This window comes from Coturnix japonica, chromosome Z (genome assembly GCF_001577835.2).
Source record: "Coturnix japonica isolate 7356 chromosome Z, Coturnix japonica 2.1, whole genome shotgun sequence".
NCBI lineage: Eukaryota > Metazoa > Chordata > Aves > Galliformes > Phasianidae > Coturnix > Coturnix japonica.
In genome coordinates this window covers 29,202,420-29,225,765 of record NC_029547.1, presented here as the reverse complement: position 1 = coordinate 29,225,765, position 23,346 = coordinate 29,202,420, and the positions used below count along the sequence as shown (strand labels likewise).

General features: G+C 37.0%; 1 protein-coding gene across 7 annotated transcripts in view; it reads left to right on the top strand.

The window, feature by feature from the left end:
- Positions 1 to 23,346, top strand: part of BNC2 (basonuclin 2) — a 370,614-nt gene that overhangs the window by 230,220 nt on the left and 117,048 nt on the right. For all 7 annotated transcript variants that reach the window (XM_015849045.2, XM_015849043.2, XM_032441223.1 and 4 more), the window contains one exon: positions 15,870 to 16,105. In XM_015849045.2, the coding sequence (XP_015704531.1) occupies positions 15,870 to 16,105 (236 nt within the window). The remainder of the gene's footprint in view (positions 1 to 15,869; positions 16,106 to 23,346) is intronic.

Here is a 23,346-nt window from a genome sequence, read left to right as displayed (position 1 = left end):
AGACAGATCCAGACAAAATGAGGAGAAAAGTAAGGAGAACACCTAACATGGTTTAATTGAAAAGCAGAACAAAACAAACAAACAAACCAAAAACAGATATGTTTAAAAAAGAAAAAAGGAGTTGGCACAGAAAGATTAAACTTATTTGCAGAAGAAATTAGGGATTCTTTCTTATTATCTATAAACATCTAATCTAGCACAATCTTCATTCTCCTCTTCTACCACACATTCAGTGTCTTAATACATTTTATTTTATTTTTGTAAAACCTGGATTGGAGTGTTAGCATGCCTCACATGCCCTTGATCTCTGCTTATTTAATACATGATTTTGAGTATTTTGCCCAAACTTTTTGAATTAGTGAAAGTGTGAATGCTTAGAAAATTCAACAGCAAAAAATGCCAGAGAAGTTTTTGAAAGATTCACACACTGGGAAGACAAATCAGGAATGTGGTTACAAAGCAGTCCTATATCCCTTTGTTGTTGTATGTACAGCCTGCCTACTAATAGCCTAACACCACCAATCTGGTAGTTGGCTGCAGGTTTGCTATGTACTAAATTCTTCAGGGACTCTGCCTGTTTTCACTCCTCTTAACTACTGGAAAGAAATCTTTAGTCACAGTGTAACCAGGCTCACAATTATTGGAAGGACCTCTAAACCTCACAAAACTCTGGAGCACAGGCATGCTTCAGGTTTTCTGCAGAATCAGCAATTGAGGCTTTGCTGATCCATGGTTGGGGAAGGCTCACCTAGGTATTTTCCAGCGTGTCCTCCTGAGTAACAGGGGGATCTATCACTTGGATTCTCACATAAGTATCCCACTTTTATTTTTAACCAGTACGTCTCAGGAGATGATGATCAAATTTTTCTAATAAGTACCTCTCTATTAAGTTGTTGAAATAAAAATTAGAGTGTATGACAGTAATCTGAGATAACCACAGGGCTCTGCTTTACAAGCCCAGGATGTCAGAAGGTGAATGTAACAATCAGGGATGCACCACCTTTTCCCATAACTGGGTACTTAACATTCCTAATAGAAGACTTAATACAGTTATATATTATTGCAAAGTGCTTGTTTTACTGTAGCAATGCACAAAGACTGCTCTGCTATATTTTTCCTTTATGCTTTGTGTACAGTCATCTAGAGTATTTACACTTTGTGGTAGAGCAAGGCTTGTCACATATTTGTTTCATATACTGTTCAAATCACAGGCATTTAAATTACTTTCCGGAGACTGTGATGTATCCACTTCAGTTTTTGATCTTAACTGTTTTCTGGAATGCTGAGGACAACATTCAGTAATCTGAACAATTCAGTGTACTATATCACCTGGGTTTTAAAACAACCGAATCAGGCTGCTGTTCAGAAGTGATTTTCAGTAAACCACTAACACCGCGCTTTCAGAAGGTGTTCCCTGAATGCAAATAGAATTTCCTACTACTTTAATTAAAGGGGTTTTTTTTCTGATTTTTATTAATTAATTTCAACTCAGATCCCTGACACATGATGTAGTGCTTCTCTGAATGTAATTATCAAAGAATTGGTGTATCCAACAGGAAGTACCATGGTTATTCAGTTCTGATAACCTAGAATCATAATTACCCAAACAGATCAAAAAAATAGCTTACAACTGCAATCTTCTCATGCTCTACTTGATGCATCTGTGCAGAATTAATGCATATTAATAACTGCCATTTAAAACGTTGAAATTCTTGGAGTGAGCAGGAAAGGGCATAAAGCCCCTACAGTATTACTGCACATAGCAGCTGCTGGCCTGTGTTATTTTTGTATGTATTTTTCCTGTTTCTGCTTTATTTCGTATGTTGTTTGTTTGTTTTCATACACCTGAAATGAGCTGCTCACTTCTTGAAAGGAAAGGTTCCCTGCAAGTTCCATTTTTTTCTGTTTGGAGGTGCCAGAGTAGGATGTCAGTATACGAACAGATCCATCAGAGAAGTTCTTTTGCATGAAGATAAGTGATTCTGTTGGCAGTAGTTCAGCTTACAAAGTTTTGACCATGCACCATTCTGCTATAGTGTTAATCCTACTGCCAGTGTCTTTAAAGGTTGACGCCAAGAACTGCAGAATATCACAGCATTCTCAAGAACTTCTGTGAATAATAGGGAATAGATAATTTCTAGTGTGAATCTCTGGATGTTTTAAGGGATTCAGAGAAATAGATTGTTCTATTTTTTCTTTTTTTTCCTAGCTGAAGTCTCGCTTTCAGATGGTCCAGCTTGAATGGAGTTTCATTTTCTAAAAGAAAAGGTGAATGGTTTAAATTGGATAAACCATTTTCTAGACGTCAAGCAGGCAAACAGATTATTATATGCATTTTTCCTTCAATCTTTTAAGTGCTTAATATGGCTGGTATTGTCCACACAGTGAAAAGATAAAATCTTATTAGAATGTTAACAGTAATTCTTTTTTTAGTACAATTGATTTTAGCACAAGCAATTGCTATTTTGTGGCCTTTAAATAGTGTAGGATGACTGAAAAAAAAAAAAAAAAAAAAAAAGTCAAGACTTTTTTGATTGTTTGAATAGTTTTTGTCTCCTGATATTTTTGGTTTTTTATGAGTAGTATGCTATTCTGTATGAAGGTAGCAAAGATACTTCACTAGTTTTGGCACAAAAAAGCCTTCTTACTTAGAATATATTGGAAACAACGAAGGAAACAAATTTTGCCATCCACTTTCCATACCAGATGTATCTTAGCCTACTAGAAAAGAAATTAAGCAACTCTGCAGTATGAAGATATTAACATCATCAGCTTTACATCTTGTTTTGCATGTCATTAATGTCGAAATAACAATGACCACACTACTAACAGAAACAGTCTTATTATACCTGCTATAGCTGATCAAAAGACCCAATGCAGCATTAATAGGAAATACTGTCTACTCTTTGTAACCATTTTGCTCCATTAAAGGTAGGTGATGTGGAATGCATCATAGTGCACTAAAACTATTATGACATTTGTTCCAGTTCTTTTTCTGTATCACAGGCTTTGCAGAGATTTCAGAAATACACAATATAATAATTTAATTCAACCTGTCTGAAATCAGTGTCATATTGTTTCAAAGACAGTAAAAAAAATGTGAAAATCTAATTCTCTGTCTTACCCTCAGACTAATAACTGACAAAGCTCAATCAGACATCAGCAGCATAATTTCTGATATTTCTGTTGCAATATACATTCTCAGACTACCTGAATTTCACACCATTCAATCCACTCTGGGCAGTGTGGATGCTAACAGCAGGATGCTCCTGCTAACATTTTTGTTGTCATCCTTCTTACTTCTCTGGTTCTTAATTCTCTCTTGATCTCTGCCGTCTTTTCCTGTGCATCAGGCCTATCAGCCCATACTACCTCTGTGAGATATACTTCATGGTACAAATTAATTATATATGCTCCCATCTCCAGCCAGAGACTTCACCAGGCCTTTTTCAGGGTAACTTCAAGATCACATTCCTTTATGTTCCAATAAATATGTGTTGACTAGTAGATTTCAGTGCATAGGGTAAATCCATTAGCCTTTTCCATCTTAAAATCTGACATCTGGTGAATGCTCATGGTCATAGTCTCAACATCTTTCATATTGTGAAGAAACTTTCCAGCTACCAGCATTTGTATAACTCGCGTGCCAACTTGCTGTAAATTAGACTAACAGCCAAAACAATGGTCTCCAGTAGAAAATGGAGACTGCTGTTGTAAGCCCAAAAGTATGATGTGACCACAACTGCTTCTTTCCGCATGGCAGAGTGGTGAATTCTACATTCTTAAGTTGTCAGGTAATGGAAAGGTAAAGTGGGAGAAAATGAAAGGAAGGCAGGAGCAAATAAATAAAGAAAAGAGAAAGATAAATCCTGTGGAAATATTAGAAATTGCATCTCTTACTCTGAGTAGCTGAAGGGACTAGAACTGTGAAAGCGGTTTAGATTTTAAATGTGTGCTTCATGGTAATGAGAGAGAAAGGAAGAGGAGCACTGTGTTGAAATAAAAAGCAGCAGGGTTCCTGTGTTTGTCACTGTCCAAAACTGTTAAGTGAAAGAAATCCAGGTTTGCAAAGTCAAAGGTCAGTTCTAACAAAACAAAAAAAAAAAAGCAAAAGCAGAACATGTCACACATCTTAGAGTCTCTAAAAGCTGGCAGAAGGGCCATGTTACTCTTTTCTTGAAAACTGGAGAAAGAATAGAGAATCAACACTAAAAAGGGAAAGGGGAAATATAATCCTATTATTATGTAATGGTTAAAATAGATGGATTATTTTTGTATTGTTCTATAATATTTTAAAAAGAGTCACAGCCTTAGCATACCAAACATACTTTTTGCTTTGTTTTCAGCTTGGTTAATTCTGTAAAATGCTTTAATATTACCTGAGAACATAGACTTGCAATTTTGGGGGGAGCTACATATATGTTTTTGGCAAATGAATTAATCTCATTGATAAGAATTAATTCATTGATAAGAAAGAGTAGCTCTTTGTGGCTTTATGCGCAAAAGTATTTTACATCTTGTCTGGCTTTTTTTGCACTTTTACTGACAAAATCCTTTTGACCCATCTGTGTTAACTTCCTCTTGACCCTGAAGAGTGAGGTGTATATTTCATTTCTCAGTTTCTTCCAGGAACCTTACCTAATTCATTACTAGTAAACACTTCCTCTTAGTCCCTCCTCCAGCTTGTGCATTCCCTTTATTAGACATTATAACAGGAAATAGTTACTCCAAGATCAAGTAAAAAGGCGTTATTTTCCATTTTTCCATTGAATGTATGCTTACATATCTATATTGTCAAGGGTTTATACCATGTGCAAATTCAGTACCCTCAGGTGATCAGGAGGGCTTTCCTTGGGATAAGACCACAGTCCCTAAAACACATATGTTGACACACATCTCCTTGGATTACTTGGATTCAGATTAAAATCTTTCTTTCTTGTCTTCCCTGCCACTCTCAGGAAATCTTGATTCTTCTGTCAGTCAGGAATAGGTTAGATCTTCTTCCCAGACATCTTCTGGCACATGGTCCTGGGTTTGAAAATGGTAATATTCCTTGCACACAGTCAGATGACCATAGCCCCAGACAGACACTAGGGAATCGACTAATGACTGCCCCAAAGCTTGATAAGCCCTAAGCAGAATCGATCCATTCTGAAGCACAGTGTTCTTTCTTGCTAGGTTGTACCATATTCACGTCCCAACGTGAAGTCCTTTCTCATTGTGAACGTTTTATTTTATGAAAATCTTTTAAGTCACTAGTGATATTAGTAATCTTCTGGAACTGGGATGGAAGCTGTCAGATGTGCACTGGGAACTCTTATTTTCCACCAACACTGCAATGGTCGGATCACTTTGTGTTGACAACAGGTTTGAAGGCAGTTTTTCTCAGCCACCCTTTAGAATACCACAGTGTTGTATTCCATTCTACATGCCTTCACACAGTACATATATACCTGTAGAAAGCGTTTTTGTACAAAGGCTGAATTCTATGGCTGGGAATCACAGCCATATGTCTGGAGGGCATCCTGCTCTCTTGTTCTGTGTCCCTGTGTTTGCAACCTTGCTGCAGGTATACTTTACAAAAAAGTGACTATAAAAATAAGCAATACTCTGTAATAGTTAAAAAATAATTGTCAGTATTTCTGCTTTTGTTCTCCCTTTTGTAGGGATAATGTTTATTTCACACTTGTGCTAAGTAATTCAGACAGACACAAAGTTTTGGGCAAGGATTGCTTCTTTCCAGAAGAGAATGATGTTTTGAGAATGAAATCAGAAATCTAACCATTACAGATGTAAATTTTCCTTGCCAATTCTGTTTCTGGTAACATAAACTGAGTACATAATCTTCTATTATCTAAGTCTTCTTTATCCATCTCCGTTGTTGACTTATTTTTTGCAACTCTGCTTCACTTGAGTCCCATCACCTCAGTTTTCCTGTCTCTGAAGTACATACAAGGCCACTTTTATAGCTATGATCTACCTAGACTAGATTTAAATGTCCAAAGAAGTTTAGATTGAGGGTGTCACAGAAGAGCAAGATCATATCATTCAGTGTCTGTGATTGCCTGAGATGACTTTTTATGGAGAAGGATTTGTCTCTTTTTTTGAGCCAAATAACATGGGATAAAATGCTAGGAAATGTCTCGGATATCTTGTCCTCTCTTCCTAAGGAAAGAATCCATTTAGGAAAGAAAGAAAGAAAGAAAAGAAAAGAAAAGAAAAGAAAAGAAAAGAAAAGAAAAGAAAAGAAAAGAAAAGAAAAGAAAAGAAAAGAAAAGAAAAGAAAAGNAAAGAAAAGAAAAGAAAAGAAAAGAAAAGAAAAGAAAAGAAAAGAAAAGAAAAGAAAAGAAAAGAAAAGAAAAGAAAAGAAAAGAAAAAGAAAAATAGAGCAAGGGCAAAAGAAACAATGATTTTTATTAGCATTTGAAATCCCTCTTTCCATGAATAGCAGAGACAGCTTCTTGGAAAAACATTCAGTGAAAGAATTGATCTTGCCCCATTAAATGTCCTGATGGGAAGTTCACTACATGGCGTAGCATCAGTATAGGAAGGAAAAAGCCTGGAGCTGGCTACTATAATCACACAAGCAGCATAAATCCTTTGTGACTCGACGCTGCAAATCACCAGCAGATTTCTGGGGCAGCAATGGTGACATTGTTTCTATAGCATGTATCCACATGTCTCCAGCATATTTAGGTGATGGTACCTGCATACTTGCCTCTTTTAACACCTATGCTACTGCACATGAACTGCAGTGATGTGCTAACCACTATATCATTTTATTACACTTTATTACATCATAAATTTTTATATCTTCTTAACGATCCTACAAGAGGCTTAATTGTTTATAGGAACATCTTAATTAACTAGAGTTCACTAGGTTAAGCAGAACACAAATTGAAAGAGTTCTAAGTGAAACAAACCCTACTATTCCATTTCACATAGCTTCACAACATTAAAAATGGGATGTGACTGCAAGAATAAAAAATTCATACTGCTTTCAGATGCTATTGAGTAATGATCATTCCATTGGTAACTACCTCAAATTTTGGTTTTGTGGAAATAAACTATTTTATTTTATTTTATTTTTTTTTTTACTTCCTAGGAAAAGAAATTTGACTGTATCAACCTTATGAGGAAACTTGCCCCAGATTAATTTAGTGGACAGTAGTGTTACTTTACTATCCAACTTCCTTCTTGGTTTTAGAAAAGATTATACAAGAAATGTATAATATGAATTCCAAAGATCTCTTTAATTATGGTCTAATTGTTACCATCAGATTTTCTGAATTGTATTTAGCTGGAGCTTTGAGAAATGGTTGCAGTACTTGAATTTTATTGCTGTTCTTCACAAATGTTGTATTTCATTGAGGGACTGTGGTAGTGGGAAAGATTGATGTTATAAGTGGTAGAACTAGCTGTATTAATCTGCCTTCTAAGGATGTGAATGTCTTCAGCTTGGAGAAGTGGTGGAATATCTCTCATTGTACATATAGATCATTCAAGCTGCTGGAGCCCTAGATAGGCTAATTTAAGATTTTCTCTTCAGTAAGAAGTTGCAACAGGAAATCTCCATAAATCCCTTCCAACACAGACTTTTCTGTGTCTGTGAATCAGACAATGTAAGCTGGGGTGCATTTGTATGAAGATGGGAATCCTGCAATTCCAGACCACCAATCCAGGACGCCAAGTGTGCTGCTGTCACACTGCATACAGTGTGTTAACCAGATGGTGTTAGTCCAATTAAAATACACATTGGCCTCAATCTCACCATTATTAAGTGGAGATCCTTATGAAGGTGTTAATGGCTGATAGGATGGAGGCACTGGAGTTTAAAGACTAAGAGATAGGAAAGATCAAATGTAAAGGCTAGCCAGTATAATAGTAGTCCACTGTCAGTCCATGTGTCAAGGAGTATCAAGTGTTGGGCGGTCCAGCAAGGGGATCTGGACTAGTAGTAGTCCAGAAAACTGCAACAATGGTCATGCCTGCACCAGTGAACCCAGTGCCCAGAATCTGATCGCAGTGTGTAAAGCCAGGTGCTAACAGTAAAATATGTCCAAGCCTGAGACATGGTTGAGGGAACAAGTCAGCTCAAGGGTCCATCCAGGGGCTCTAGACATGAACAAGAAGGTGGAGTCAAAGGCAGAGTTGGAGAAGAGAATGTGAGGGTCATTCAGAAGACACACCTAAGGTGTAGCTTATTAGGGAGTGAAGGTCACAGCCAGTGCATAAGGAGGGGTCTTGGACCCATGGAGTACAGTTGCAGGGTGATGTCTGGAGCGTATGGCCAGCAAAGTGAAGGTTAGACCTACTATCTCTAGCTGAGATGATGGACGATACTGACACACAAAAGACCAGCTGTTTGCTGGGACACTCCAGTAATTTATCTGTGTCAGGCTAATCACTGGTTCTAAGTCCTTCTTAACACATGCAGAAAGGTACCTTCTGACAGAGAGGATTACAGGCACAAGCCCCGCAGAAGAGTACAGACTGTGTCTCATCTTCCTTATCACGGCCCCCATATTCAGGTGCCTTCTCTTATGCAGTGTGAACTATCAGGTTGTGTCTAGTAGCCCAGATGTTTTTCTGGGAACTCAGAATGAAAGTGCTTATTGCTTGTTCCTTTGAACACATTAGTACACATTAGTTATCAACAAGGAGAATACTGCTATCTTATTTATTTGAGGGTCAGTTCTGAGTTTTTAAAATGGTTCTCCAATATAGATGCAACTACACAGAGTTGGTTCTAACTTTCATTTTGCAGGAAGAAATTAGAAGGAATTGTTGTGGGTTGCCCTATTTTTTTTTTCTTTCCCCTGTAAAAAAAAAAAAAAAAGTGGGTTTTTTTTTTTGTTGTTGGTTCTTTTTTGTTGTTTTTGTTGTTGTTTTTGTTTTTAAATAGGAAGAAAAATAAAACACCTGTTTGGCTTGCAGGATTTGGCCAGGGAGGCTGTTTTCCCTACAGGCCAAAAGCAACCATAACAGGGCCCCTTTAAAAAAAAAAAAAAAAAAATCAGGATTTTTTTTTTCTCCTATTTCATGTGAACATTGGCAGGAACTCTGACAAGCAGTTCTTCATATTTTATTATGTTCTTGTCTGGCAGAATCTCTGTCAGGCAAAAACCTTGTCAGCGGAAAACCTGTCGTAGGATCAGAGGAGACAAAAACAGGTGTCACAGAGGCAGTCAAAACTGAAGGGAAAAAAAGATTAGGCTAAAGAGAGAAAGGCAGACAATTACATTAATGCCATTGCTTTTATCTTATAGATGTGTGTTATTATCTCGGGGTGCTGAGTGCGCAATTGCCTCAAAGAAAAGTAGACAGGAGACAAGGGGAAACTTGATAGTTATTAACTGAAGAGGCAGTGTGTCAAAGCTGGATGGGGTTCAAAGTTTTGCAAAGGGATAAAAAAAAATTGCAGACGGCAAGCAATGTCTGTGAACAAACTGTGGTTCTGCTTTTGGCTACATAAACCTAGTAGCAATCTAAGTGTTTCAACTTGGAATCAGATCATAGGCAGAAAAATTAATGAAAGATTACATTCAAACCTTTTTTAATAACATTTATTTTGTGTACATGCAACTGAAGTGCTGGGGTTTTGTTTTTTTGATCTGTTGTAAAAATGTTGTTGGAGTATAAGACGTGGTGAGGCATGAAGACATTTATCAGTTCAGTTGCTGTGTTGTTTGGGTTTGAAATACCTATTATCAACACATGTTTAATTTTAAAATGCAATTAAGTGTCCTTTTATTAAGTGTGAACATCTGTACATGCAAGCTGTAAATTAGGAGATCACATATGCGTTCCTCTGTCAGAGACTAGATGCATTTAGCAAATGGTTTCCATTATTAGCTTTTAAATACAGTAAAAGGTAAAAGGAAATGTTTTTGCCTTTGAACCAGAATATGTGCTATTTCCTCACCTACTGACATCTCTTGAAACTTAGTGAATTTTCATCTTCAGAGCGGGTAAAACTTTGAAAGACAGGATAAAATGGTGTCACGGGTTACTTAGATTTATGTATGCCCGTGACAGGGGAAGCCACCCCGTGCCCCCCCCCCCCCCCGGGGCCCAGAAAGGAGGGGGAAAAGGGGAATGGGATAAAAACAGCGGCAATCTAAGGAGGAAAAACTTATTTTACTAAATATGATATCGAAATACAAGATAACACAATATAATATAATTGAGGCTAACAAATCGAACAAAACAGAGAGAGAGAGTCCCTGAAAACCAAGAGGCCTGATGTGAACTCTAGGCGACACGGCTGGAATACTTCCCACTCTCCGAGAAGTTCGAGAGAAGAAGGAGGGCACTCCAGCCTGGGAACAAGATTATATAGCGTCCTGGTCCCGTGACTTATCACTACCCCTGTTCTTCTCTGGGATATGTAGTCTTCTTCTGTGGACTGCACATTCAATAGAAGTATCCATGCTTTACATGATGTTATGATGTGGAATACTGATAGCAAAATTACAAAATTACAAAGCCATGACAAATGGAATCACCAAAGGATGCCATGTTGTAGCCGGTCCTTACACCCAGACAGAGAAGGATGTTCATTCACCTTTGTAAACGTTAGTGTACCCCCTCTCTGTGCTTGTGCCAAGGGATGAACAGGATAATTTCCTATCCAGCATAAATGTCTTAGCCATTCAGTAGGAACTGGGAAGTTTTTTTGACTTTGGTCATCTTCTAAGCACATTTCTGATGTACTTTTTTTTTTTTTTTAACCTACAAAATATACCGCAGTACACACCATGTGGCACGTGGTGTTAAATCTACATCCTAAGGGAGGCTAACTTAGACCACGTCTAATCACTGCAGTGTTGTCCCTCCAGCATTCAGTCTATCATAGGCTACAATCTTTTGCTGAAAGGATTTTCTACTTTTTTCTCTGTGACATGAAAAGAAGAAAATCTTGAACTCTGAAAAAATGTAAAGCTGCCTGTGTTCACCAGTAAAACCAACAGCAAGCTCCAGTGTGCTGCAATGCCATTAATAGTGCTATATCTGTTTTACTGTATTCAGCATGCCATATTGTTGTCCTTGGTTGTTGCTTGGACACAGACTACAGAAAATGTCTTCTTTATCTTCCTATCTATCCTTGAATCTGGAAATATGATGGTGTTTTAAAAACTATTTATTAAATTTAAAATCATGTATGTGCGTATACATTCAGACTGTGTACCTTCTTTTTAAATTTGAGAGCATGCACTGAAATCAGGAGTGAGAATATTGCTTAGGGCAAATTTGGAGCTGAAATGTTGTAAGATTAATAACGACCAGTTCATTGTAACATACTGACACTCTTCTGTGATGTTCTGAGGTACAAAGCCAGGCAGATCAGCTGAGAATAAGGATTTTCACTGCACCTTTTTGGCCCTCCCCAGGAAACCTAAATATTTATCTAACAAAAATAGAAAGATCCATTAACAACTCCAAATGCATCAAAAGTAGAATATTTAAAACTCTTTTATACTCAGTATAAGCAAAATCTCATGCTTTTGCTTTACCTACTCAAAAAACAGCATGAGAGCTTTAAAGTACAAAATTAATCAGTATCTACTTGAATTTCTTTTACTTAACAAAACTGGCTTTTAATTTGATGACCTTGTTGAAAGAAAGGGTCCTAGGTCAGTTTGCATAGCTGAGTCAATGAAATGGTTGTAGTGTTTATAAAATTAAAGATTTTGTCTTTATTTTCTGTAAGTGCTTTAGTCTTACTTCAGTATATATTTTTTCACTTAATCTCCTTTAAATTGCACAGCATCCCAAAATTCCAGTAAAATGCAGTTGGTAAAGTAAATCCCTCCTCCTGGTTTTATTGCAGGTTAAATTTTTGTTTAAGTTGGGTAGCTAACTAAGGTGCTTAAAATAGTTGAGACAGCACTCCTGTGAAGTGCCGTGTGGTTCTCAGTATCCTCTGTTCCATTATACAACTCAAACCATTCTGTGATTCTATGATAACTATTTCTTTCTGAAAAGGGGCTTACAGGCAAGCTGAATTTGCAATTTTGGTCTTTTACTACCTGGACTCAGAAAACATGAAACTTTTCATTTCAGGTACTAGGAATGCCCATGTAGAAATCTCAAACAATAGCAAACTGAAGCTCATTGAAACCCTGCAGACAGGAATATTCATGCAAATAACATGTAAATTTGCTCGTGCAGAAGGATGTCATTCCAAACAACATCTCACTGGGTCTTCTGTGGCTTCTTAAAATTGCTGTCTGCAGCAGTGAAATCACAGAAGGAGTTTCATACTTCAGTGCAGAAAGAAAAATTTTCACCTAGGAAGCACAAGAGGCTGAGGAAAATCCTGGTCCAAATCCTAAATGGACGAAACCTGTGATTAGTACAGATCATATAAGGATTATGAGGCATCTTCAATACTTCAGAATTAGGTGAGATTCCTAATTCCTATATTGATAAAGCAGTTAGTAATTTTTAGTTGCTGAAGGCAGTCTTATATATATTCAGTTCTTTATGACCCTTTTTTGTCCCCCGTTTCTTGCAGTAGTTAAAATTTCTGGAACAAGTATTTGCAGTTCAGCTCCACTGAAAGTTGCTATGATGAAAGACAAGGGCTTCTTAGGCTGCTCCCCAAAAAACTGAAAGATTTTTCCTTTCTTCCTGTGTTGGTGAACATCTTTCTTCTCACACTGGTATAGTAACTACCAGACTGTTAGGCTAGTGCTAAGAATTGAACTGGACTGTTGAAAGGCAGCTGCCTTCACTGAAGCACCTCACTGAACCCATCGTAGTCATTTTCTGAAGACTGTACAGGTTGCATTGAAAAAGTCACAAACATGTTCAGACTTTCCTGGGTGAAATTTTGAGCCCACTGAAAGTCTAAACATGAGTAATAGCTCATGCTTCACCAGGAAGGGACTTATAATGTGTGGTTTATGATGTTCAGGCAGTGATATATTCTTAATAAGGACACATCTGTTTATGTCATTTTTCAGGAATGATAAAGCTCATTCTCTAATATAGCATGTTTCATCTTGAAGTCTCCTATGCACTTATGAAATCATACAGTGCTGTGGATAATGTTGGATGTATTCACCTGTGAAACACAGCACTGTTCATTAGCATATAGGAATCAAACCAGTAGTTTAGAAGAGGAAATGATGAGGAATGCCTTATATACATGAAATTAGATGGGTAAATTCAGGACAGCAGAATTCAACTATCTACTCTCAAATCTGTCAAGAAGGTTAAAGTTAATACTCTTATCCTTACAGAAAGAGCAATGAAATGCAGGTCCTCTTTTTATTTCTTTTTTCTTCCTTTTTTTTTTTTTCTTTTTTAAATTTCTTATTGAAAGGAGCAAATGGCCTCTTGAATCCTCCTAAAACGATGGCATTACTTTGCTAATTATGCTAGAGAAGAAATCAGTAGTACTGCAGAATAAAACCTCTATATTTCTTTACCAATCCCTTAAAACAAAAATTAAAGAAAGAAAAATTATCGTGAAAAATTGCATTCTCCTGCGAGGTGCATGAGTTTTCAATAATCAGTGATCCATAGGAACTTCCTTCTTTTGGAGTAAATGAATGCCATTCCATTTCACATAAAACTTTTCTTCTTCATCTTTTGTTTTATTTTTATTTTTTGCCTGTAGCATGGGGTCTGCCTTTATTTTGCAAATGTTCTGGTACACACCCATGCAAAAATATATGCTTTGTTGTGTTGTAAATTTTGCACTTCAGTGCATACCCTGACTTGTCCTTTGAAAGAACGAAATGCACTGCTTATATTTGTTTATTAGATAATGTGCAGAATAAAGCCACAAATCAAAATTGGAGATCATTTCACTGTCACTTGGAATGTTAATCCAGCACATGACTAGTTCTTATTTCTTGTGTGTACTCATTTTGAGAATCAGATGTCTATAGATAGTATTACTTGAAAACAGCTGTTTCTGATAAATGGAGTAGTACAGGACATCTTGTAAAAATTTCTTTCTGTTGTTCAACCAGTACACACAGTCATTTGGAAGGACCTTTTTTATTATTTCTTCTATTGCATCTTGATCTTTTTTAGGCCATTATTCTCAGAGTGGTCTCATTACATGAGGCGGGTAATTGTCCACAGAGTTTTGTGACCTCATTCTAGCTATTAGCTTTATGATCCAGTCAGTAGTCTTTAGATCCAGACATCTTGCCAGCACTCTGACAAGGACCAAGCTAGAATCATCTTAAAAAATTCTTAAAAAATTTAAGCAAGCCACTTTTCTTCTTTAGGTGAAAGAACTTGCTTTTGCACACTGTAGGCATAGGATAAAAAGAAATGAACTCACTCAAGTACTTTTACATACACATCTGCATTCATGCATTTCAATCTATATAGCAACAAAATTAATTTTCTAGATTCTTCTGAGCACGTCTGTTACACCTGTATCAATATAGCTACATTACCAAAAAAAAAAAAAAAAAAAAAGGCCCAATTCTGTTAAAAAGGCATACAAAAACAGGTAAAAGAAAATGTGGGAAAGTATTTTTCCTGTTTGTGCTTCAATCAAATCCCATTCATTAGAACTTGTAAATAAATCATTCCCATATCATGAAGCCCATATAGCAGAAATGCTTTGGAAAGAAGTCCTTTTGGAAGAATAATTCCATCCTTCACATTCTGCAGTATAAATGTCCCGCAGAGAGACATAGGACTGCAGTCCCTAGGCTTGCCAATTCCTTATCTTTTTTGAAAGTTAAATTAATATTTAAAGCTATTTATTCAAAGTTGACTTAACCACTAGAATAGGAAAGATCAGACAAATCAGTTGCAAGAAATGAAGTATAAGGAAACCAGAACTCTTTGACAAAGTATTCCTTGGAGTAAATGTGTTGAATGAAGCCAGCGAGTAAATGATAAGGGCCTTTGCGCTCTGGATGTAAGAAAGCAATTTATCAAGAGTACATGAACTCTCCAGTGACCAAAAGCCAAAAAGAAACCAGAGTACATGAGAAGTCCCTGTATGATTATTTTAAATGCTCAGGAAAAAAAAAAAAAAATTGTTTAAAAAAAAAAAAGTCAGAAGCTTAGGTGCTGCAACATGTTCTGTAAAATAGAAAAGGAAATTAAACATAAACAGATACAAAATATAGCCTGCAATGCCATTCCATAATGTTTAACTTCTAAATGGCTTAAGAGTTACCCGCACCCTGCAAACATCCTCTCCACTCATCTCAAAATTACTCATGTTGCAGTGAATAATATGAAATTTGCACTAAATAGTAAAACAAACCAATGTGTGCTACTCATCAGCTGAATCATGTAGCAGTGAATTCATGGTAACTCATAGGGCTAAGTTTTTCACGTGTTTAGGAAGGTTCAGAATGTGCCTGTTTTCTTTTCTACTCCAGAAGATAAGTCTGAAATATTTAATGGTCCCAGTTAATTCTGTGCAGCTCCAGTCTTGGTCTAGAGTAAATCACCAATTTTTTCATAATTTCTTTTAAACTGATGAGTATGATTGTGGATGCCCCATCCCTGGAGGCATTCAGTACCAAGCTGGATGTGGCTCTGGGGAGCCTGGTCTAGTGGTTTCTGACCCTGTACATAGCAGGGAGGTTGAAACTGGATGATTATTGTGGTCCTTCTCAACACAGGCCATTCTGTGATTCTATGGTAGTGTCCAAGACTCAGGTGAACAGAATTCTGCTCTGTGGTTAAAGGTTAATTAGTGCCCCTTGAAAAGTGGGACTGTTTTGGAGTGTATCTGTGGTAATGTATCATCCAGGTGGGTGTTTCTATAGAAAATAAGCACACCTACTTTATCTGATGTGATTACACAATTATTTGAGATTATTTTCTTGCTTTTCTATTATCTCTACCCTTATACGGAATCCCTTTTCTTTCAGCCTTGGACAAGCTTAGTACTCAGCACCTCTACCACCCAACCCAGGTGGAGATCGTGCAGTCCAACGTTGTGTTTGACATCAGCAGCCTGATGCTTTACGGTACCCAGGCTGTGCCTGTGAGACTGAAGATACTACTTGACCGACTCTTCAGTGTACTGAAGCAAGAGGAGGTGTTGCATATTCTACATGGCTTAGGCTGGACACTTCGAGACTATGTTCGAGGCTACATCCTTCAGGTAGGAAATAAAATAAAGCTTTTTTACAAACACATTTAATTGACATTTTTTACACAGAAATATTGACTGTGCACCCAAAAGACAAGAAAAAAATTAAGCACGTTTAGTGTGCTGTGTTGAAGACCAATAATGATTTTGGCAAACTAGAAAATTCAATTTTTACTGAAGCTGAAAATATGCAGTTTCTGTTGTACTGTAGTGTGCATCCGTACTTGCTTATGCTTATTGTAGGAAATACCTTGAATGCTGCGAATACTGAGGTTAGCTAGCAGCAACCTGACTTGGTCATCTAAGACAGCTGGCATATTTTCAAGGGCTACTGTTCGATTTAAGAAAGCAAATATTTCCTCCTTATTTCTTTGCTTCTTTAGCATAATACCAAATAAAATCATAGTTTTGTTGAAAGGTGGCCCTCTCAAAATCCTATTTATAAGTCAGTTTTAAAAAACATAGCTTTAAGTCATGTTTTACATGTGGAGCGGTTGAGGTAAATTATGCAATCAAAACTCCAAATTTTAAGGACACAAAAAGAGGGGGCAAGCTTACGTTATGAACATGGCTGGTAATATACATAGTTCCTTACCTGAAGAACCATATTGTCGTTTGGATTCAGAAGTGAATCTTTTACATTTTACAAGACAGTTTGATTGAGAATGTAATATTACATATTTCTGATTGCTCTTAATTACTACTGACTGTAGGACTTCTGCACCTTCTAGAAGTCATCCAGTTATTGAAGTAAATGTATGTGAAAAACTAAAAATTCTAGTTTCTGATTAATTCTTTACTTTCTTAGACAGTGAAAGTTTGCTTAGCTTTATACAGAAAATATGGGAATTTTTATTCCCAAAATTCAGACTGTGTTTTTCAATTCCTCTTCAGTTTCCTGTCTTTTGTGTGAAAGAAATCAATTAGCCCTACATAAATAAATAGGAACTTTAATATTCTGTGTTCTGGAGTATTTTCTTTAATGCTCTATAGATAGATATTTCAGAAAAGTTCTGAATTGTGGAACAGTCATAAAGAGCAATAAAAAGGCTATTATTATTGTAATGAAATCTTGTTTGTTATTAAGATACATACAAAAGTGGAGTTCTTTAATGTTTAAGAAATCTCTTAGGCATCAGCATCTATTTTACAAAAGCAAAATGTTACACATTTGTACACTATAAATATATATTTTTGTTCTTTTGCCAGAAACACTGGCTGGATGGCTGGGCCCAAAGAGTTGTGGTTAGTGGAGTTAAATCCAGTTGGTGGCCGGTGTCCCCCAAGGCTCAGTACTGGGGCCACTTCTATTTTACATCTTTAATAATGATCTTGATGAGAGGATTAAGTGCACCCTCAGTAAGTTTGCAGACGACAACAAGCTGGGAGAAAGTGTTGATCTGCCTGAGGGGAGAAAGTCACTACAGAAGCTCTTGGATAGAGTTAGGATAGTATGGTTCAGTTGTGGTTGGACTTGGTGATCTTTAAGGCTTTGTCCAAGCTGAGCAATTCTATGATTCTGATAGAACTTACATGTAAGTATATGTATGGAATATTTATACAGGTACAGACAAATATCCATAGGTGTTTGTATGATATATAGGCATGGATGTGTATACATGAATATTATTTAAGATATATTAATTTTGATAAATGATGAATATTTAAACTGATAAATATTGCATCATACTTAGTTTCCAAGATTCTGAATGTTGCTTATCAAAAGGGATGAAGAAATATGATTTGCAAAGGAATTCATGTTAAAAAAAGGCATCATTTCTTGGACTTAACATTAGAAAATAAACAGTTTACTAAATACAGTGTGTAATTGGGGATAACTTATTATAAATGTAGATTTTAGTGTTCTTTCCCAGAAAGAAGACTGAAACAAGTATTTTTCTTGCTTTAAAAATCATGGAATCAGGCCTATATTGATTTTGTTTTAATTATCTGTTGTAATTATCTTAATGTATGCAAGAATGGCTTGTAATATATTTACAGAGAGTTCTATACAGTCAGACAGTCACCTATGTATCTGAGTGGTGTAAAGACCTATAGTACACCATTAGACCAGAGTTCAGCTTATCTGGTTAAAACTCAGTCACAATATAGCTCTCAAGGCATGAAGTTTAGCATTACTGCATTCAGCAGCAATATATTGGGTATTATGTCAGGTAAAGGAGAACAACTATCTATGGAAATAAAAGGCAGCTGCTAATCTTACCACATATTGAACTGGTTAGCTTGTGGCTGTGGATTGTGTTAGTGGGCAGAGGAAGACCTGCTATAGGCATAATTGAACCTGCCTGTTAAGTTTAGCTCTCTAAACCACGGAAGTGGTTGAGTATTTGGAAGGGATCTCTGAAGTGCATCTGCAGCACCCTGATCAAGCAGACTTACCCAGAGTTGTTTTTCCAGAGCTATACCCCAACAGCTTTTGGAGATCTTTAGGGATGGGGACTCCACAACCTCTCTGGGCAAAAATGTGTTTGGTTTGCAATAAAGTTACAAAGCTTGATATATCTCAGAGGAACAGAATCCGCTCCTTTTAACATACAATGAGAAAAGTCATAGGAAAATAACCAAATCTCTGATAACAAAGAAGGCTTCTTAAAAAAGTGGCTCTTTTGAACTATCTGATAGAAGAGGGAAAGACAGAGAAATTAGGAAAGAAATGGTAGTATCACTACCAGAGTGCACACTAAGGAAAACTACAGGTATTATCAGGCAGAAGGTGTTCCACGAACTTCATCATTGTAAAAGCAACTTCACTGAATATTTTGGAGGTTTTCAGATTCAGCTCTTTCACAGAAAAAGAAAAAAGTAAATGATAATGTAGTTAGAGAATTATAGATACTAGATTTTTTTTGTCTAATCTAAGAGATATGATAACTTAAAGTTATAATGAAAGAAATGCTGGATATAATTGTTTGGCTCAAGAAAATAAAATAAAAAATAAAAACATTTGTAGCTTTGGGAGCATGTGCTCTGGAATATAGACTATACTTGGAACATACAGACTGTATGTATCTTAAGATGCTTCCACAAGAACTAACAGAAGTAACATGAAAATTCAACCCTCATTCAAGTTCCAATGTTTACTAGTCAACCACAGTGCAAAAAAAACCCAAAACCCTACAGATGTGGCACAGAGACAGAATTTCATTCCACATGAAGGTCTGAGACATCAGTTTGCGCAGAATTTGCCCTGAATCATAATGGGAGTATTAAAACATTATGATATTTTCATTGAACTGAAAATTTGGAGGAAGAGATATAAGAAATCTTAGGATTGATGTGTTCACTCAAAAATACTTACTTCAGTATTTCCAGCCTTTTTCTTTTTTCTTTTTTTTTTTTCTGTCCAAGATCCATAATGAAGCCTTTATTCCCACCAGAAAAGATACCTGCTCTCAGGAACTTTCAAGGAAAACTCACAGTTTGCTACAGTCTAGGAAACAAAAGAAGTTCCATGCCTCTGTCTAGTTGTATGTTAGTTTTGCAAGATGGGTGGGAATACTTGTACTCTTCCTATGAATAACAGTGTTCCTAAATAGCCAATTAAAAAGCAGTTTGGGCTGAGAAAAATGCAGTATTTATTACTTCATTCACTGGATGTATTAATGGACTGCAGGAAGTGAAGGAACCCTGAAGCCAGCAGATGTAATGTGATACACTGCCTTTCACATTTGGACAGTCACGATCTTGCCAACAATGGCTGAAAGACATTAAGGCCTGGCATGTTTTCTCTGGACTCTCACCAGACCTAATGTCTGGTGAACAGATACCTACCTCTGAAACATCACTGTGTGACAGTTGCGTCAGTAGTCTGACCAGATGGGTTGTAGGATTAATATTTTAGTGGAGGAAATTTTGTCTCCCTTGTAGAAGTAACCTTCCCATCCCCTCAAAATAAATAAATACATATAAATAAATAATTTCAGAGGAAATCTTTCTGGACTGTGGGCTTGTAGACCACTGCAGATTAGAAGCTTATTTATCTGTTACCTATAACTGAGGAAGCAAGTTGGAATATTTGGTCCAAACCTGTAAGTGAACCTTATTCTCTGGAATCAGCTAATACAGCAATTGTCTTTGCATGACAGCAAATTATTGTCAGCAGCATTAGCTGCTTTGGGTCATATTCAGCACCTGCTACTTGTAGATGTGATTAGTAACTCGACTGATTTTGATGAGGTTACTTCTGCTGTAAAGAACAGCACTACTGCGAGTAGGTCTCCAGCTCTGGTTTGGTTCTAGCTGAGCTGAGTGAAGATATAAGTCTGCCAGCTGTTCTCCTCTGCTCCCCACTGGAGAATGCTTCACCCTTCCCAATTTCTAGTGTAACTACATGTGTAATCACTCCCTAGCCCGGTTCTCTCTAAACAAGCTGGGTTAGAAAAATCCTCCTGCTAAGCATATGCGAGTTAACTCTGATGATTCTGAGAGGTAAGGGTGAGAACAATTATGCCACCAGTAATGAACAGCTGGGGCATTCGACTATTAGCTGCAGACAACAGGTCATGGAACCAGCACATACAAGCTATAAGCTGACCCTACGAAATACTGATTCAGTGTTTTATTTTCAGTAACTGAACACCCCTTTAAATATCTCATGATCAAGTAGTTTATTTCCTTAGTGTAAAGGAGAAAAATGCATATTACCACAGCAGTAAAGGGAGAGAAGAAGAGGCACAGAATACTTAAGTGACCAGTTATATGAAGAATAATTTCACTTTTACCATCATTCCTCTTAAAAATTAAATTATAAACAGTAGCTCATAGGCAGTATCTTGGCCACTAGACTCTTTGTTGCTGCTCACTGTCATAAAAAATAAAAGATTTCCCTTACTATCTGCCCCTACCTACTTCCCCCTCATCCCTTCACCCCAAGAAAAAAAAATGCACAAAATAGCTGGCAAATCATGAGTATGATATTGGCCTAAAAGGTGACACCATTTAAATAATCTCTTTGCTGAGATCTTCAGAGAGATCTTTGCTGAGGTCTCAGAATCATAGAGTCATTGAATGGTTGGATGAGACTTTGAATATCAGCCAGTTTTAACCCCCTGCCATTAGGCTGCCCACACACCATCCAAGCTGGCCTCGAACATCTCCAGTGATGGGGCATCCACAACCTTTGGATGGGATGTTCCATTGTCTTACCACCCTCTAAGTAAAGAATTTTCTCTGAACATCTGTCTTGAATCTTCTCTCTCTTTAATTTAAAATTATCCTGCCTTGCCCCATCACTGTCTGTGTAAAAAGTCAGTTTCTGACTTGGTTATAAGCTCAGTTTAAGTACTGCTATGCTTCAGTGAGGTCCCGCAAAAGTCTGTTCTCCAGACTGACAAGCCCAGATCCCTCAGCCATTCTTCATAGGAGAGGTGCTCCTGCCTTCTGATCATCTTTGTCTTCTGATCATCTTCTCGGTGGTATAATTGACGCTGAAAACTGATTAATCTTGAAGTATTGGGAAATTATTTTCTGTTTCAGGAAGATTGGAAATGGAAGCATGATACTCTACTTGCTTCTGTGGGTTCCTAATCTACTAATTATAGAAATAAGATTAAAAGAAAACCCAGAAATTAATGATATCATAGAGTCATAGAATGGCTCTTTGTTTTCTTGCCTTGCTGACTCCTTGCTTGTGTATCTCCTTGCCTACAGATCTTCCCTATTTTAAGAATTCATTTAACTTTTCAGATGTTGGCCAGGTTAGGTTGTGGTTTATTCTCCCACTGGAGTTCTGGTGCAGCAGGTCTAAAGCAAATTTGAGCAAGAACCAGTCTCTCAGTCACTGAAGTGAGCTGATAAGAGTAAACTCTCAGGAGGAAAACTCAGGCATTTTTTCAAGAAACAACATCCCATTAAGTAAAGCAGACCTGAGCAAACTGCGAAATACATATTGCAGCTTAAATAGCTCAGTTGTAAGATTTTAAATGAAAAGTTGATTATATACATAGTCAAGTTACATTCCCCCATAAATTAGTGTTATATTTTAATGATGAGTTTTCAGTTTTCTGCAGAACATAGTTGCTGTTGGTGCAGTGAGTTGTTTTCATATGCTCTACTATTTTACTAAGTCTACTGAATTCTTGCACCCCTTTCTTATATCTAGATTACATCAAGAGATTTGGAGAGAGACGGTAGCAAGCATGCTAAATAATACTGTTCTTCATTCCTTTTCTTTCCCAAGAAATCCCTTAGTATCTCATCCCTTCTAAGGAATATTAACCACAAGCACAGATGAAAATTGTTTTACTGTTCTTAAAATTAAATATTGCCCACTGTTGACTTGTCTGTGGAGGATTTCAGAAAAGCGTGGGTTCTGTTGATTTCTCACCTCTTTAAAAGACTTTCTCTTAGCTCTCGTCTGTACTCATTTTTCTCCTGTTAAGATGTTTGAACTTTTGCTACAGAACCCAAGTCTGTTTAATTAAAGAGCTTGTCAAGCAGCCTCTGAAGTTTAAACATAAGGAACATTAGAGAAGAAAACAAACAAACAGCAGGTCTGCAGATAACTGCTTTTCCAACCTAGTTGAGTGGTGTCAGGTCACTGTAGTGATGATAGGATACTTCCAGTTCAATGTAGGAGGGCTGCTCTGAAAGTAATACCTCGTGTTTTATTATATTGGCCCACAGTGTCAGAGGTAGATGTTTGTGGTATGTCAGTAGAGGTTGAACCTCCCCACCAATATTCCATTGCATTTTGTTACCATGTGACAGATGGCAGCAGAGGGGCACTCTGACAAAATGGTGTCTGACACAAAAGTGCATCTGAAACAAAGGTGTGGAATTGAACTGCTCCATGAATAGGAAAACAAAAAAATGGCACCCACTGACATTCACCAGTGTTTGCTGAATGATTATGAAGATGAAACAGTGGATGTTGGAACAATGAGGCAGTGGGTGGTGTGTTTTTATGTTGGCAACAGTGGGTCACCTCTGGTTGGTGCAGATTTTTATGAGTGCAGCATGAAGTCTCTTGTTCATGGGCAGCAAAAATTCACGGCTAGTGGTGGTGACTATATTGGAATAATTGTGTTTTGTAGCAGAAAATTTGCTCTATCACTTAGTGTCGTTGTGTTTTCTTTATCTGTTGTAGTTTGCACAGAAATAAGTAGAAGGCATTACTTTTGGAGTGACCTATGTGGTCTCCTCTATATAATCATAAGTCAAGTGACATTTCTCTCAGGCTTTTTTTCCCCAGTTTCATCAGTTCATAATGGGAGCACCTGTAAGTTGATTAC